Source organism: Fundulus heteroclitus, chromosome 21 (genome assembly GCF_011125445.2).
Source record: "Fundulus heteroclitus isolate FHET01 chromosome 21, MU-UCD_Fhet_4.1, whole genome shotgun sequence".
NCBI lineage: Eukaryota > Metazoa > Chordata > Actinopteri > Cyprinodontiformes > Fundulidae > Fundulus > Fundulus heteroclitus.
Window position 1 is genome coordinate 22,999,306 of NC_046381.1, and position 15,641 is coordinate 23,014,946.

At 40.8% G+C, this 15,641-nt stretch overlaps 1 protein-coding gene across 1 annotated transcript in view; it reads right to left on the minus strand.

Annotated features, from left to right (window-relative positions):
- The window catches only part of trdmt1 (tRNA aspartic acid methyltransferase 1), a 92,111-nt gene that overhangs the window by 16,007 nt on the left and 60,463 nt on the right, over positions 1-15,641 (minus strand). The window contains 2 exon segments of the mRNA XM_036124807.1: positions 12,077-12,134; positions 13,532-13,854. Of these exon segments, the coding sequence (XP_035980700.1) occupies positions 12,077-12,134; positions 13,532-13,854 (381 nt within the window).

Genomic DNA, 15,641 nt, shown 5'->3' on the forward strand with positions numbered 1-15,641 from the left:
GCAGACGACTCCTCCTGTAGGTCTACGCTTCTCCAGGAGTGAATGCTGCTTGTCGGGACTTTGAAGCAATCAACTGGTTCCCTTATATAGGACATTTTTGACCAATCTGTATAATATGATTGAATTTGACTTTGTAAAGTGCCTAGAGATGACATGTTTCATGAATTGGCGCTATATAAATAAAATTGAATTAAAGGTAAAGTTTACACTCAAGATGCACAACAATAACAGTTAAAACTGTTAACTACTTGAGAAAAACTGTGGTCTGCAACATTAAAATATGCATGTCAGTAGGGCTGGGTACCATACTTCGGTTCTTTTATGGTACCGACCGAAATGCTTCAGTTTTACGGAGTATCAAAACATGCCTCGTCTTTCGGTGCCAAGTTTTGGTGATTGGCTGTAACGTTAAATGGTGATTGCGTCACTCAGGAAAAATACATACATTTCCCCACCATTTAATTTTCTATAACAAAATTAAATTGTTGGCATCTATTTTATTTTTATTTTTGTTTCCAGAAAAAGCTAAAGCTCTCTGCAAGCATCATCCACACACTCAGAGTGTACATTTTCTACTGCTGGAGTCAGACACCATCAGCTAGGAACGGGCTTGTTTGTCTCCTGAGAAAGCAGACATGTTAATTTTTCTGAAGAAAAACTGCTAAGTAAATAGGTCCTCATAAGCAGCACATTGTTTAAACTCAGTGAAATTCAAATTTAACATGATTCAGACTATTTGTGCACTTAAACAGAAGAGAGCAGTCAAAAAACTAAGGTTTAGATTAAGGTGAACTCTGACTGTTCTAGTTCAAAGGTCAGTACTGGCACTCCTTCGTATGACAAAACCAATGAAGTGCCTCTCAGTTTCAAAAAGATTGGTGACCCCTGATATATACAATCCTGAAAAAGCAGTTTTTTCCACTTGGGTTATTCATCACACTTTTAAAACAGCCCTTTATCAGCCTAATTTTGTGTTGATATTAGGAAAATAGGTGAAAGAGGGATTCAAGCTCTACCATTCACTAACAGCAAACTCTGCAAACATATGCTATAAATGAGTACCAACTTTAAATATATATTCTTCAAATATAATAATTTATTAACAGAAATATATGTTCACCCAGGGACCAAGAATAACCATAAAATCATTTGATAATTTTTATGGTTCAGTGAGGATCTTTATCTTAGAGAACAAAATATCATCTTTTCATTTAGAATGAAGTCAAAATTAGCTTAACTAATTTAGAACAATTGGCATGTGTTCAAACTATTTAATAGTGCAACCCAAAGTTGGATAAAACACTATTTGAGGGGAATAATAATTTAAAGAACGATTTGCTAAACAAAAATCCATAACTTTTACAATACTCTATTTTTAATTAATGTAATTATTTATGCAGAAATAATAAGATGGTGGAGGGACGCTTTAAGGGGACAGGAGACCGGAAGTTATGCTGGGAGCACACCTGGGTCACGCAGCCAACAGCAAGGCAACTAGCCTCATAGCATCCTTTAAGTTTCACAAAATATCATTCATCAATATTAAAGTTCCTTATTAATGTTATGCAATGGGTGTACACAATGGGTCCTAATTTATGTCTGTGTGAGAAATGAACGGGGCTCTCTGTGACGTCCGGAAATCTGCCCGTCGCGTTGTTGTGTATGAGAGCCCAGTACTCAGGGGTCACCAACATGGTGCCCGCGGGCACCAGGTAGCCCCCGAGGACCAGATGCGGTGCCCTCAAGCCTGTTCAAAAAAATAGCACAACCCTCCAGAGAGCTGCATTTAAAATGTTATTTTATTTAGTTGCTTTTGCTTTTTATTCATACTTGTATTGACATAGATTTAAAATGATAAATGCATTAAAATCTGTTTATATTACATAAAGTTAAGGTGAGCTCTGACTCTTCTAGTTCAAAGGTCAGTACAGGTAGCCCTTCGTATGACACAGTACCAATAAAGTAGCTCTCGACTTCTAAAAGGTTGGTGACACCTGCCAGTACTGAAGCTGTAAACATCTCTCTGCCTTTTAGATTAAATATGGTAAAATATAGTTTTGGATTCAGAATCAGAAATACTTTAATAATACCAGAGGGAAATTATATATATATATATATATATATATATATATATATATATATATATATATATATATATATATATATATATATATATATATACACACATACACACACATATACAACAATTGACACAAAATAATATAAATATATACCTTTCTCTCAATATATATATATATAAAACTATAGATCCAAATAAAGTGATAGCGACGTTGTGCAAGAACAGTGCAAAGAATGAATAAATGTCAATTAATTAGAGATGGTGGGAGGGGGGGGTCTGAATCACTGAGGGATGCGTTGTAAAGATTTATGACCACAGGTAGGAATGATTTCCTGTGGCGCTCTGTGGTGCATCTGGGTAAGAGGAGTCTTCTGCTGAAGGAGCTCTCCTCTGCTGGGCCAGTGTGTCGTGGAGAGGGTGTGAGACATTGTCTAAGATGGACTGAAGCCTGGACAGCATCCTCCTCTCTGCCACGGTCGTCAGAGTGTCCAGCTTCTCCCCCACGACATCACCGGCCCTCCAGATCAGTTTGTTGTTGTCAGCGACAACAACAAACTATTTTAGTACTATTTTAGTATTACTTTTTCGAAAAGTAATACTAAAATAGGTGATTGTTAGCTAGCTAGCTCTAAATGTAATTGCTGATCATTCTAAAACTATAACAGATTTGAACATGTCCTTCATAACCCATACTCCAAATAAGATTTTGCACACGTGTCCCGCGTTTGAGGATCGTCCATCACTAGGGGGCGCTATGAAGTCAAGAAATCTACTACGCAAGAATGGCTGATCGGATTTTTACAAAACATTCTTTAATCCCTTCTATTCATAACCCTGAACTAAAGTATTAGATATGGTAATGATTGTAACAAGTGGGCGGGGTCTATTTCCAAAGGTGTGAAAAAAACCTTGAAAACTAGATTTTCAGGATGTATTCCTTGAATAAGGTGTAACAATTCTCTCACTGCATGTATTGAACTTTTTGAAAGTTGCACACTGATTTTTTAAAAGTTTGGAAAATGGATGTATTTTCCACAAATATTGTTCTAGGCCAATGAAATGAGGAAATTTGTTAATCACATGGAGACTAAACATGGATTTCAGTTTGGTAAAAATCCAGGCGATTTTGACCTATTTACAAGACACTGAAAATTACAAGCACAATACTAGAACAGTTAAAATTTCTTTTCTCTGAAACTCTTTTGTTAAATAGCATGTAAAAACTCAGGTGCTCAGAGAAAGCACTCTTGGAGATTTGTGAATATTTTCACAATTTTAGAGCAAACCGTTGATTTTTAATGAATTCTTTTTTTATTTAATTTGATATAAAACATTTTGTTTGCAGATAATGTGATAGTATTTAGTAACATCGCTTAAGTGAGGGCTTTTTAAGGAAATATTAACACAGGAAAGCTAAATTGTCGTGGCGGCAGTACCCAGCTGTGGTCCATACATATTCACTCATGTACATTTGTTATTATTGATTTTTTAATTAAAGAGTTTTACAAGTTTATGTGTGTATCAGACAAATTAATCCAGTGGCACTATAGCCCTTAGACTCAAAAAGGTTGGTGACCCATGGCAGGGGGACACTTGAGTTTAAATATTTTATTCAGTATCATTACAGTGGTGTTGTGAAGTATCTGATAAGTCAGATCAGATGCAGTGTCCAGTCAGTAATTGTTATCCAACAAGGAGATCATTTAAATTTAAGGATTCGTTTTTATTTGGTTTCACTGCTTTATTTTTTAACCCTACTTAACACAAAATTAATGTCATTCAGCTGTGAGGATGGAGAGAAAGAAGAGAAGATGACAGAAAAAGAATCAGGACAGACAGGGGAAAGCGACAGGTTGGTCTATTATTAGGTGGAAGTGAGGGAACAGCTACTTCATCCCAAGCAAGGGTTAGACATTATGTTTTGAAACTGTATTAAAATCTGTAATTTTTACTGCTAAGATATAATGTTTTTTTGACCATATGACTTAGTGGAGAACGCCACAGACAAGGGGTGAAGGAGACAGACATGAGATCAGTGATAGAAGGGACAAGTGATGACTTCAGGTAGGGATAATTACATTAGGGAGGAAACAAAAACCTATATAACATGATGGTTTGAATTTCTGATGACCATATTTCATTGTGTTCTTTTTTGGGAAAATTAGTGCAGGCAGACATGGTGAGTCAATCACCACAAAGGAGAATGTGGAACAGAAAGGTGCAGATGAGAGAGAAGAAGAAAGGACCAGATGATGAAGAAGAGGGAGTGGAGCAGAGAGGTCCAGATGATGAAGAAGAAGAGAGAGAGGAGCAGAGAGGTCCAGATGATGAAGAAGAAGAGAGAGAGGAGCAAAGAGGTTCAGATGATGAAGAAGAGGGAGAGGACCAGAGAGGTTCAGATGATGAAGAAGAGGGAGAGGAGCAGAGAGGTCTACATGATGAAGAGGGAGAGTTGCAGAGGAGAGTACTGAGACAAGGCTTTTATTCAGAAGATCCATCTGAATGGCCTTTACCACACAAAACGGGGGACACGGGCAGTACATGGTGGAAAATGGCCCACAGAAAGTTTCTGATGGCCCATATCCAAGATCACAGAAGAGTAAGATGTGTTTTTCCAAAGCACACTGTTTTCGTTTACTGTCTAATGGAGAGAAAGTTGAACGAGATTGGCTACTGTATTCCAAAAATACTAACAAAGTCTATTATTTTGCATGTAAGCTTTTTGGTGAAGCTTAAGTTCTTGACACGTGCTTTGTGGCGGGGTATCATAACTGGCGATGTCTTTCAAAAACACTGAAGCACCATGAAACCAGTAAGTCTCACATGAACGCTTATCTGATGTGGAAAAAAAAATGGCATCTCGCTTACGCCTAGGTAAGACTATTGATAGTGAACAGCAGAGAACCATGACAGCTGAAAAAGCACACTGGACAAGTGTGTTGACTCGAGTTATTGACTGCATACTCTTCCTTGCAGAGAGAAACTTGCTACTAAAGCCGGGCGTACACTGTACGAGTTTTTCAGTCGTGCTACTTATATACATCTCAAACTGTGCGAGGGAACTGCGGGGTTTAAAAAGTTCACCGCTCACGATCTGTGCGGCGCGACGCTCGGACGAGACCGGACTGCTCACACTGTGCGTCGTGTCCCCTCTGGGACCGCTCGCTGTGGTGGCAGAGGCAGGCGAGCGACGGTAGGTGACAGGGACCCAGAGCAGGGGTTCGAGCCCAGCTCTGGCGAGGCCCGCAGGAGGCACCGGGCGTCGGGGGAACAGAGGGGAGAGAGGAGAGACGAGACGCACCGGCGGCCGCGCGGCACTGCAGGTCGCCCAACCCCCCCCCCCCCCCCGCGAGCGGAGGAGTGCCGAAACAGGCAGCCAGCGCGGACCGCGGAGGAGTGCTGAAACAGGCGGCGGACCAAGGAGGAGTGCCGGAACAGGCGGCGGACCGCGGAGGAGTGCCGGAACAGGCGGCGGACAGCGGAGGAGTGCCGAAACAGGCGGCGGACCGCGGAGGAGTGCCGGAACAGGCGGCGGACCCCGGAGGAGTGCCGGAACAGGCGGCGGACCCCGGAGGAGTGCCGGAACAGGCGGCGGACCGCGGAGGAGTGCCGAAACAGGCAGCCAGCGCGTTGCCGCCCTCCCCAATGCCCCCGCGAGCGGGCCGGGCGGAGGTCGCTTCAGGGACGCCCGCTCCCCTCCCTCCGCTGGCGGGGACGGAGAGGAGGGGAGGGCGCCCCCTCGTAGCTCTGCTTGAACAGCAGGATGCGCTCACAAAAACCTCAGACAGCCGACTGAATTTCAAACATGTTTGATTTTCACCGATCGTCCGATTCCTGATCGGGAGGTAGTCGTGAGAAGCCAGTCCCCCCTCCTCCCCCCCCCTCTACGATCAAGCTGAAATTCGGCCGATTCAAAAAATGCTCGCACGACTGAAGAATCGGCCCGAAAAGGGGAAAAACACGTACAGTGTACGCCCGGCTTAAGGGGGAAACATTTTCAGTTAGGAAATCCTAAAAATGGAAATTTTCTTGGAATCCTTGAGCTCATAGCACAATATGATGTCACGCTGGCAGAACATCTTAGAAAGGCTGCCTCCAAACAAACCACTGGATGTCTGACATGGTGCACTCAGAATGAATTTTTAGATTCAATATCAGAATGTATTTTGGGTAAAATATCTGCCCAGATTAAGCCTCTATGTACTTTGCAGTGGAACTGGACTGCACACCTGATATTTCAAAGCAAGAGCAGGCCTCAGTCATCTTTCGATATATTGATACAGATGAGAAAAAAAAGTCACTATTGCAGAGTCTTTTGTGGGTTTCACTGCTGTGAAGGACACAACTGGAAACGGCATCACACATACACTAACAGGGGTACAGGAGAATCTGGGGTTGGATTTGGCTAATTGTAGAGGGCAAAGTTATGACAATGGCTCTAAAATGAGGGGAATAAGCAAGATACTGCCCTGCGACAGACTGGCGACCTGTCCAGGGTGTACCCCGCCTCTCGCCCAGTGAACGATGGAGATAGGCACCCCATGAGGGACTAAGCAGGTTAGAAAATGGATGGATGGATGGATAAGCTAGATAGCCGTCGAAATGGATACTTCTCCTGAAGTTAAAGAGAAACAACTTAGGAAGCAAAAGAAGCTCCCAGATGACAATTCATGCTCTGGTCATCACGAAAAGGAACCCACAAGGCACTTCAGGTGCATGGTTTTCAATGTTATTGTTGACACACTCCTGCAAGAGCTGTCTGAGACATTTTCCAATTTTCAACTTGTGTCTGAGAAATTTCAATTCATCACTAAAATGGAGCACATGACAAAAGCTGAGCTGGAGGAATCAGTGACCACATATGCCCTGACCACCTGTGATGTTTCAATAGATACTATTCAAGAAATATACCCAGCAAGTCATCTACTGAAGAGTTACAAGGCTCTAGAAAAGTTAAAGTTCCTCATTCAAGAGAACCTTGATTTGGTATTTCCAAGTTTGACAGTAGCCCTTAGAGCAGGGGTTTTCAAATTCATTGAATGTGAGCCTCCCCTTGGAATAGGTAAAGATAACCATGCCCCCCCCCCCCCCACCCCCAACCACACACAGGTCCCTGCAGTAAATGCATCTTTCTTTTGTGTTCCTGGAATGCTCTGTTTCCAAAACAACTGATAGCCCAACACATGTTTTTTTATTGTATTTCTTTTAACAAAGTACATTCATAAAAAAGGCCTATTCATAAAATATCCATCCAAATAATTCCATCTTACAGGCTACTTTTACTGAAACATCACGGACCGAGGGCTTAGTTTTAAAATTAGAGCATTAGAGTCATTAGAGCAAATTCATAAACGATTGTCTTCAACAGCAGACAAACTGAACTAAACAGATGCCAATGTCAAACTGAACTCACGTCAACAGGAGACGTCAACTGAAATAATAATAAAAAAGATGAATTTAACAGACATCAACATATTCCATATTCCAATTTACTTTTTAGGCTAATTATACACAATTTAGACCTATTGATATTTTAACAAACAAGCATTTTATTAGTTGTTATCTTTTATCTGATGTATTTATGATGTTTGGCACTTTGTTTTACCTCATGTTAAAGTGCTCTTTTAATAATGATGACATTCATGATGATTATGATCAGAATAAACTTTTGCATCACCTCCCAGAAGCTGGAAAGAAAAGAGACAAAAATATTTTTTACACCTCACTTAGTAACTCTAATATTTTAGTCTAATACTTTAGCCTAAATATTTTAGGCTAAGATATTAAACTTTTTATCTGTTTTTCTTCAATCCCACGGTGATGTTTAGTAATTTCTGCCAAAGGCTGCAGCATTTTGATTTAATTCATCTGAATGCAGTATTTGCAAGCCCTACTCTGATTGCATGGAAGAAAAACTGTCTGTGATTGACTGAAACAGCCGAGCGAGCGCACAGCTGGTGTTGAGCGTGGAACGAGCAGGTGCGCGCGAGTAAAGTAGCGGGTGAGCAGAGAAGGAACTCAGCGCGAGGACAGTGGGTTGAGAAGAGTTTTTCAGAGTTGAGCGTGCGCCAGACCGGTTTTGAGCGTTGATAGTTGTCTCACTGCGCGCTTGGATTGGTTCCTGCGCGCTCAAACAGAAGGCACGAATATCGCTACATAGTTTCACAGAGTTGAGCGGCAGCGCTGTCTTCTTCTGTCTTCTTCTCTGTCTTCTCGCGCCTCCCCTGTGATTCTTTGGCGCCCCCCCAGTGGAGGCGCGCCTCACCTATTGAAAACCCCTGCCTTAGAGTATTTTTAACCATGCCTCTGACAGTTGCATCTGCAGAGAGATCATTTTGCAAGCTGAAGCTCATCAAAACATACTTTCGTTCAAATATGAGCAATGATCGCTTGTCCCAGTTAGCAGTGATCTCTATTGAAAACAGTGTGTCACGGTCTATTTCAGTAATTTTAGTAATAACTATAAGAAACAACACCTACCTTGAGATGTACCAGTGCCTATGCAATATTGGAGAACTGCTATGGTGAAATGCATTGTATAGAAAACCGTTTGGCATCACAAGTGGATCTGTGAAAAATTTCTGTTATCCTGCAAAACGTACATTCATGATCCGTTCCAGATGCATGTTGGTTTGGCTGAGCAGGGGGAGCCGGCATGTTCAAAGGGGCGGGGCGTGGGTGGGCTTGGAACCAATTAATAACTGCTTGCAGTTCTAGTTTGTTTTTGCTTTTTGTTAAACCTGTTGTTGTTTTTTTAACCTCGGAGTGGCCAACATTATCTTTGATTTGTCAATCATACAATTCAACCAATCAAATCAACGACTGAAGGCAACATGCTAGCCAATTACAGCTGGAGAGGAGCGGGTCGCTGAGTCATACATTCATAGCCTTCAGAGATGCCGCGGCTTGGCTGTGGTCACCGTCAGTGTCGGTAGTGCGGGATGTTCGGTCTTATTATCAAAGTTACAAGAAGTGACAACGAAGCAAGCAAGAGCGAGCGCTAGTAATTTCCGCTTGAAACGTCAGCATTGAAGTCAACACTGGAGTACACATTTACACTAGGAGGGTTAGCTACAAATAGGAGCACAAGGAGCAGAACTAAGCAGGAAAACTCTGCCAAACTGAAGAAACTTCGGTTACCTTTAGGCAGAAGGGAACTCTGCTTTGTTAAAAAATTATCAATAGCTTCCCAACGTGAGTTATAAATCTACCTTAATATAAACTTAATTTCTCTTGCAGAGTATAGCTCAATCAAACATTTGTTGTGCCATGCTATTAAAGCCATGATGAGTCATACTTTATTCCCAGTGAAATTCCAGTCTTTTCCCTCTTGGAATCATATATTTTTTGTGCTTTTTTTCACTGGATATTGGACCTTTCTTCATTGTTTTGCTGGGAGATACTCATAGTAGTTAGGCGCTTCCTTGTTTAAACCCCTGCTGCGCAAACTTTTAATGGAAGTATGTACTATACTTCTGTTAAAATAAATAAATAAATAAAATAAACATGAAAGGCTTTATTTACAAACAAACTTAGCAAAAACAAAGCATAAAACACCAAAAAAATAACAACTAATACACCAGCAGGGTTTGATGATTGTTCATATAAAACTTTGTATGTAACCACAGTAAGCTACTGATGTATGAATAAAAAAGTTAAAAAAACGTGGCTATGTACCTTTAAGGCCTCCAAATAGCCAATAGGGTATGAGAAGAATAATTAAAAGAAACAATAGGATTATAATAGGCCTTCGAAGCGCTTAGCTACTTGGGACTAAAATTAAATGAACACTATGATTACAACAGGCCTTCGCAACGTTTTTGCTGCTCGGGCCTCATAAATGACACTGCTGGAAGCGGCAAAACACTTGATGAGCTTATAAAGTGCATGTGTGTAATGATACATTTTTTACAAATATTTTTATATTTTCTATTAAACAAAAGAAAAAACAGAACATACAGAGAAGCAACAAAAAATTTTTTCTATTCCCGTAACTATTCCTACTGAAAATGAATTTCAGTAGGAATAGTTACGGAAATAAAGCTTATTATAATATTTTACTCATCTGCATGCTGCCTCTGGGTCCAACTTTGAAAACTGAAGCACATTACTGCTGCACGTGATATCGCAGATCGATGCCATTTTCAAAGACCTCTCACCTTTCAAGATTATCATGCTTTACCTCAGTTTCATCTCAGGTAAGCAGTATTTCAAAGCTTTATATTTCAGCTAATCATGCTCCATGTTATTCAAATTCAACCACCGATGCTGTCACATTCTGAATTCCAAGTATTCCACCCTGGCTGCCATCAGTCTACGCTACATTATTTTTCTCTCTCGAGGTTCTGAAGCTAGACTAAATTAATTCCTGTCAGATAGCAATATTTTATTAAAATCAGGTCTATGACTTTCCTCTCTTAGATCCTATTCTTTTGCTGGCTCACCTTCGCAAAGTCTGTCACTCTCTGTACTCTTTTGTTCTCATTCCTCGTTTAAATAGTTCTAGCTTTTGTCATTTTCTGCCTCAAGCGCTGCCGCCTTAAGCTTCCTTTATCGATTTATCGACATGTGTCTATTTTCTCCAGAAAGTCTCCAGTTCATCCTGAGCACTTCAAACTCTGCTTTAATCATTCCAGCCTATTCTCAGCACATTCATTTAGAATTGGAGCAGCCTCTATACAGTACTCCATGCAATCCCTTTAGTCTCCCTCCAACAGATCGATGTTGGTCTTCTTCATCATTCTTTTCTGATATTCATGCAGACCTTCTCTCAAAACTATCTACTCAATCTCTCAGCTCCTCGGTAAGAGCATCCAGCAATTACCTGGTGGCAGTTGGCTTTCTCAAGTCTATTCTATATTTCTTAGTCATGTCCCACCTCATCAAATTTCTTCCCTCTCCTATTCAAGCCCACACCCTCTCTACACCTTGTCAGGCACGGCCAAATCCAAACCGTCTCTAAGCCTAGTCAGGCACTGCCAAGCCCACACCCTCTCTACGCCTTGTCAGGCACGGCCAAGCCCACACCCTCTCTACGCCTTGTCAGGTACACGCACACACACTCTACTTCTTGTCAGGCACAATCAACGTCACATTCCTGTCGCCGCCCAGCCTTCCTCCAGGATCAACGTCACATTCCCACCGTTGCAGAATCTCCCTTCTCTGCAAGATCAACGTCACAATCCAGTCACCGCCCAACCTCACCACTCTCCAGGATCAACATCACATTCCCATTGACCTCAGCACCCCCTTTTTTTGGGTGGGGAGTCTTCTTTAATCCTTACTTATTCTCAGCGCTTCCCTTTCTCTAAATTCTTTCAGTTCAGCCTCTGCATTTTCTTTTGGGGGTGAGACTTTACTAGCCCTAATCCTAAAATGAACATCCAAGCCATAGACTTTTGCAGCTTTCACGTCCGAGCGCCAAAGAACTTTTCTAATTTATGTCAATAAATCTCTCTAATTGAGTCTGTGTGAGTCTCTCCAGATTGAAGTCTTGTTTGCTGCTCAGGGCTTAGGCCCTCCTTTCCCTAAAATACCACTGTCAAAACAGGGCAGTGTTGAAGTGACATGGCTGAGATATGTCAGATATGCGCATTGAAGTGTGAGAACGGAAAAGAGGGGCCGGGTTGCAACTGGAGCGAGGTAGATAGGGACGCGGCTTGTCAGTCATCTTGTTTTGGTCTACAGACAGTGCTGAAGCACAAACTAACAGTGAAATATTAACATAAAGAAGAAATGGCAAAGATCCCAGCACAGATACTCGTGAGACTCCACGAAGAAGTCTATCTTAAATAACAATTATTAATGCAAACAGTTTATTGTCTATTTTTAAGATAATCATTTAACCAACTGAATACTGTGTTATGAAACCCATACTTTAATTTACTTAATACTTAATCTTTAAGTTGTGATTAACTATATCGAAAGCTTTGGAGAAATCTAAGAAAATACTACTATAGTACCTTTATACATGTACTGAAAGTAAAAAAGACATACCTCGTGGTCCATACAACACTGTAGCACTGATCCGGTTCCTTCCACATATCTTCCATAACTATACAAAAATATCACAAAATAAAACCGTCTTACACATAAAAAAACAATACACACATTATAGCTATTATTTGTAACAAATAAGAACCTCTAAAGCAATTAGAAAAATGGTAATCAGACACGTTACCAGTTTTAGAAAAGGGAGTTAAATATTATTTTTACTTTTTCTTTAATTTCTTTTTTTCCATGTCATTAACAGCAAATTTATGTTTGCAATAAATTGCTTCAAGTATTGGGACAGTTATCGAGTCATCGCAACAGCAAACAGGCTTAAATCTGAGGCAACCGGACCAGCTCAGTTCTTCCAGAAAACGTTTTGACACCTATCCAGGAGTCTTTGTCAATTCTGGTGGCTCACACTTGAGCAAGGCTGTTGGTACACCGCTATTTTTAAGCGGTGTACCAACCGCTTTCTGAGTGAGATACAAAACGGTGACCCACCCCGGTCCTGGATCGTTAGAAGCTATTGCTTGGTGTGAGTGGAGTACTTGGTCACCTGAATCATAATGAGACTGCTGATGTAATCTCTTTGGAAACTGTTGGAAGACCGAGCTGTAAACACTGGGTAATTGGAAGCGCAATCCATCCCCTCTGTTTAGTGATGGCTTTTCTCTTTCGACTGGCTTTGAATGGCTTCTTCCACCCCTCTTTCAAACCATCTGTTGTCCCAGAATCTGGCCATCATTGTCATCAAAAAGTACCCTTTCCATATGTGTCAGTAGTTGTTTTAGTTAAGTTTCCCTGGCCTAGTAGAGGGGATTTGTTGATTGAAACTTAGTGTTAATTCGGATGTACAGAATTCTATAGTGATGCTCTCTGAATGTTTATTTTATTTCTGTTCATACATTTTTGAACCTGAAGAAAAGTTGTCACTTATTTATTCTATATGTGAGCAGAGTTTGCTGTTAAGAGAACGCCAGTGCTCGAATCATGCCTTTCAGCTACTGTCCTGATATCAGCTTTTGGGCTAGTATTCACCGGACAATACCTAACAGACACAGGTATTTATTAAAAATTAAATAAATATAAAGTGTGTAATAGCACAAATAAGCTCTGCCTTATTTTATCATTAGTTTAAGCTGATATATGATCCATATATTTATTCCAGTAGATTATTTTATCCTTAAAAAACATCCAAGACAATATTGCATATACCATTATACAAACTACTATTTTTCCCTTTCAATTATTTATTTATTTATGTCTTTTTATGATGATTATGTCTTTTTATGATTTATGTCTTTTATCGTTTACCATTTCTCGCAGATTTCTTTAAAGTCTCAATATCGCAAACAAAACGTGGGAGACGGAGACTGAAGCCATCACTAGAATGCATTTTCCTCTTTCAGGCTATGTGCACAGTACACAACAGTATGTGGGAGCCTTTATTTAACTTACCCTTTAGTGAAGCAGACAGACCTCCTGCTCTGGGGCTGAACAATATCCAAGATTGAAGCATACCGCAACAGAGTTTTAGGCTGAAGGAGATAACGTTCCATGTCCACGTTCATCTGTGGTTGCAAAAAGTCTTGTATTTGTTGAACAGATGGGTTTTTATTCTGATTAGTCTTCCTCTGTGCATCCGATGGAGTCTCCCGTTTATACAGGACATGAGCACTATTTTTTTCTTCTGCTGGCTGGCCAGTACAGGGACTGTCAGATCTCAAGACAGAGGACAGTGAAGGTAACGGACTCCTAGGCACATGGGAGAAGACACAACCCTAGAAGAAGAGATGTCAAATCTTTAGTATATGCATCCATAAAAATATATAAAGACAATTTTTACCAAGCAAATATTGCACATTGACAAACAGAAAGTTTTGCTACTTTTAAAAATTACATTACTATGATCAAAGCTTACCACAAACATTAAGCCAAATCATATGTAACAGGTTAAATAAGTCTAAAATTGTGAACAAGAACCTCTCTGAAACTGACTGCAAATGTCTAGGTTGCCAAGAGTTCCTTTCACTGGAACTAGTGGGCCAAGCCAAAGCCCAGAAAGACAGCCCCACAATATAATCCTCCTGCTACCAAACTTTGACACACCTCAGTCAGCCATGTGCTGCTCTCCTAGCAACTGCCAAATCCAGACAAATTTTGTGGACAGAGAGCAGTGTTTCTTCGAGGGGTGGGGCTGTGTTCTTCTGACATCTTCTGTCTCTTTTAACATTCTTCTTATTTATCCATCTTTCTGTCTCTTGTTTCTATCGTGTACATTTCTTAAATTTGTTTTCAATCTAATTTTATTTATATAGCACCAACTCACAACACGTCATCTCAAGGCACTTGAGATGACAGGTTGTGCTTTTGCCCCCCTATGTCATAGAAGTTTTTGCCTTGCCTGACAAACTTCTCTCCAACTGTGACCTGTGCTACGACAGACAAGCTCAGGTTGAAGTTCTTTCTCTATGGACAGAAGGATTGAGCGCAGACACATGCTCATGAATAGCTGTTCTGGCTATTTCAGCAGAACCAGGCTCAGTGTGAACGGTCATCTGCCCCGACCAACTGGGGGTTAGAAAAGACAGCAGAGACACAAAAAGCACAGAAGCACACATTGATTCCAGGAATTCTTTCTATGTTATATGGTTATAGTGGACAATCTGCCTTCCCTGGATAATGTCATAGCTAACAGACGCCAGACCAGGTGGTTATATTTTGGCTACCTGCCTTTCTTCCTTACTACTTCTTGATTGAATGAAAATCTCTTTAAAATCTAGATCTGCTGAAGTTTATCATATTTTTAAGTGTAACTTTATTCATTTAATGGAGCAATATTGTTTTCCTTTAACATCTGTCTGAGGGGAGCTGTTACCTCTGTATGAACCTGGAGAGGTAGGTGACCATGCCCAATATGGTCTTAGGCTCCACTTTGTTGCGTGGGGAAGCCATTTCTCTGATGGCATTGACCTTGCTGGGGTATAGCCAGATGCCTTCTTGTGTCAACCTGTGACCAAAATAGCTCACCGCCAGCACACAGATGATGCTTTTTTGATTCAGCTAAATTCCTCTCTCTCTCTCTTTCTCTCATTCCTTCCAACATGGTGCGCAGGTGTATATCATGCTCCTCCTTGGCGTGGCCGTATACGAGAATGTCATCTACGATGGCTGTGACGACCTATAGCCCTGCATAGGCTTTATCCACCCTTCTTTGAAACTCGTCCTGTGCAGATATGATTCCGAATGGAAATATTTTGAACCTGTACCTGCCGAAGATACAGGTGTTGAAGGTAGTGAGCATGGATGATTCATGGCTTAGTTTAATTGTCCAATACTGAAATATTTTGATCCAGACAATCTCGGAGGGATGTCATCTAGGGTGTGATAAAACAGCATCTTCTTCTTCCTGTTTCATTCACTACTGCCCGCCTCACCCAGTTCGTAGATTTGGCAGCAAAGGAAGAAAACAATTTTTAGAGACAAAACACTCGGAATATACATATATTTATTACAACTGGAATTCCAAGGGGAGACACACACAACTTTTCCTAAAATCCCATTTTAG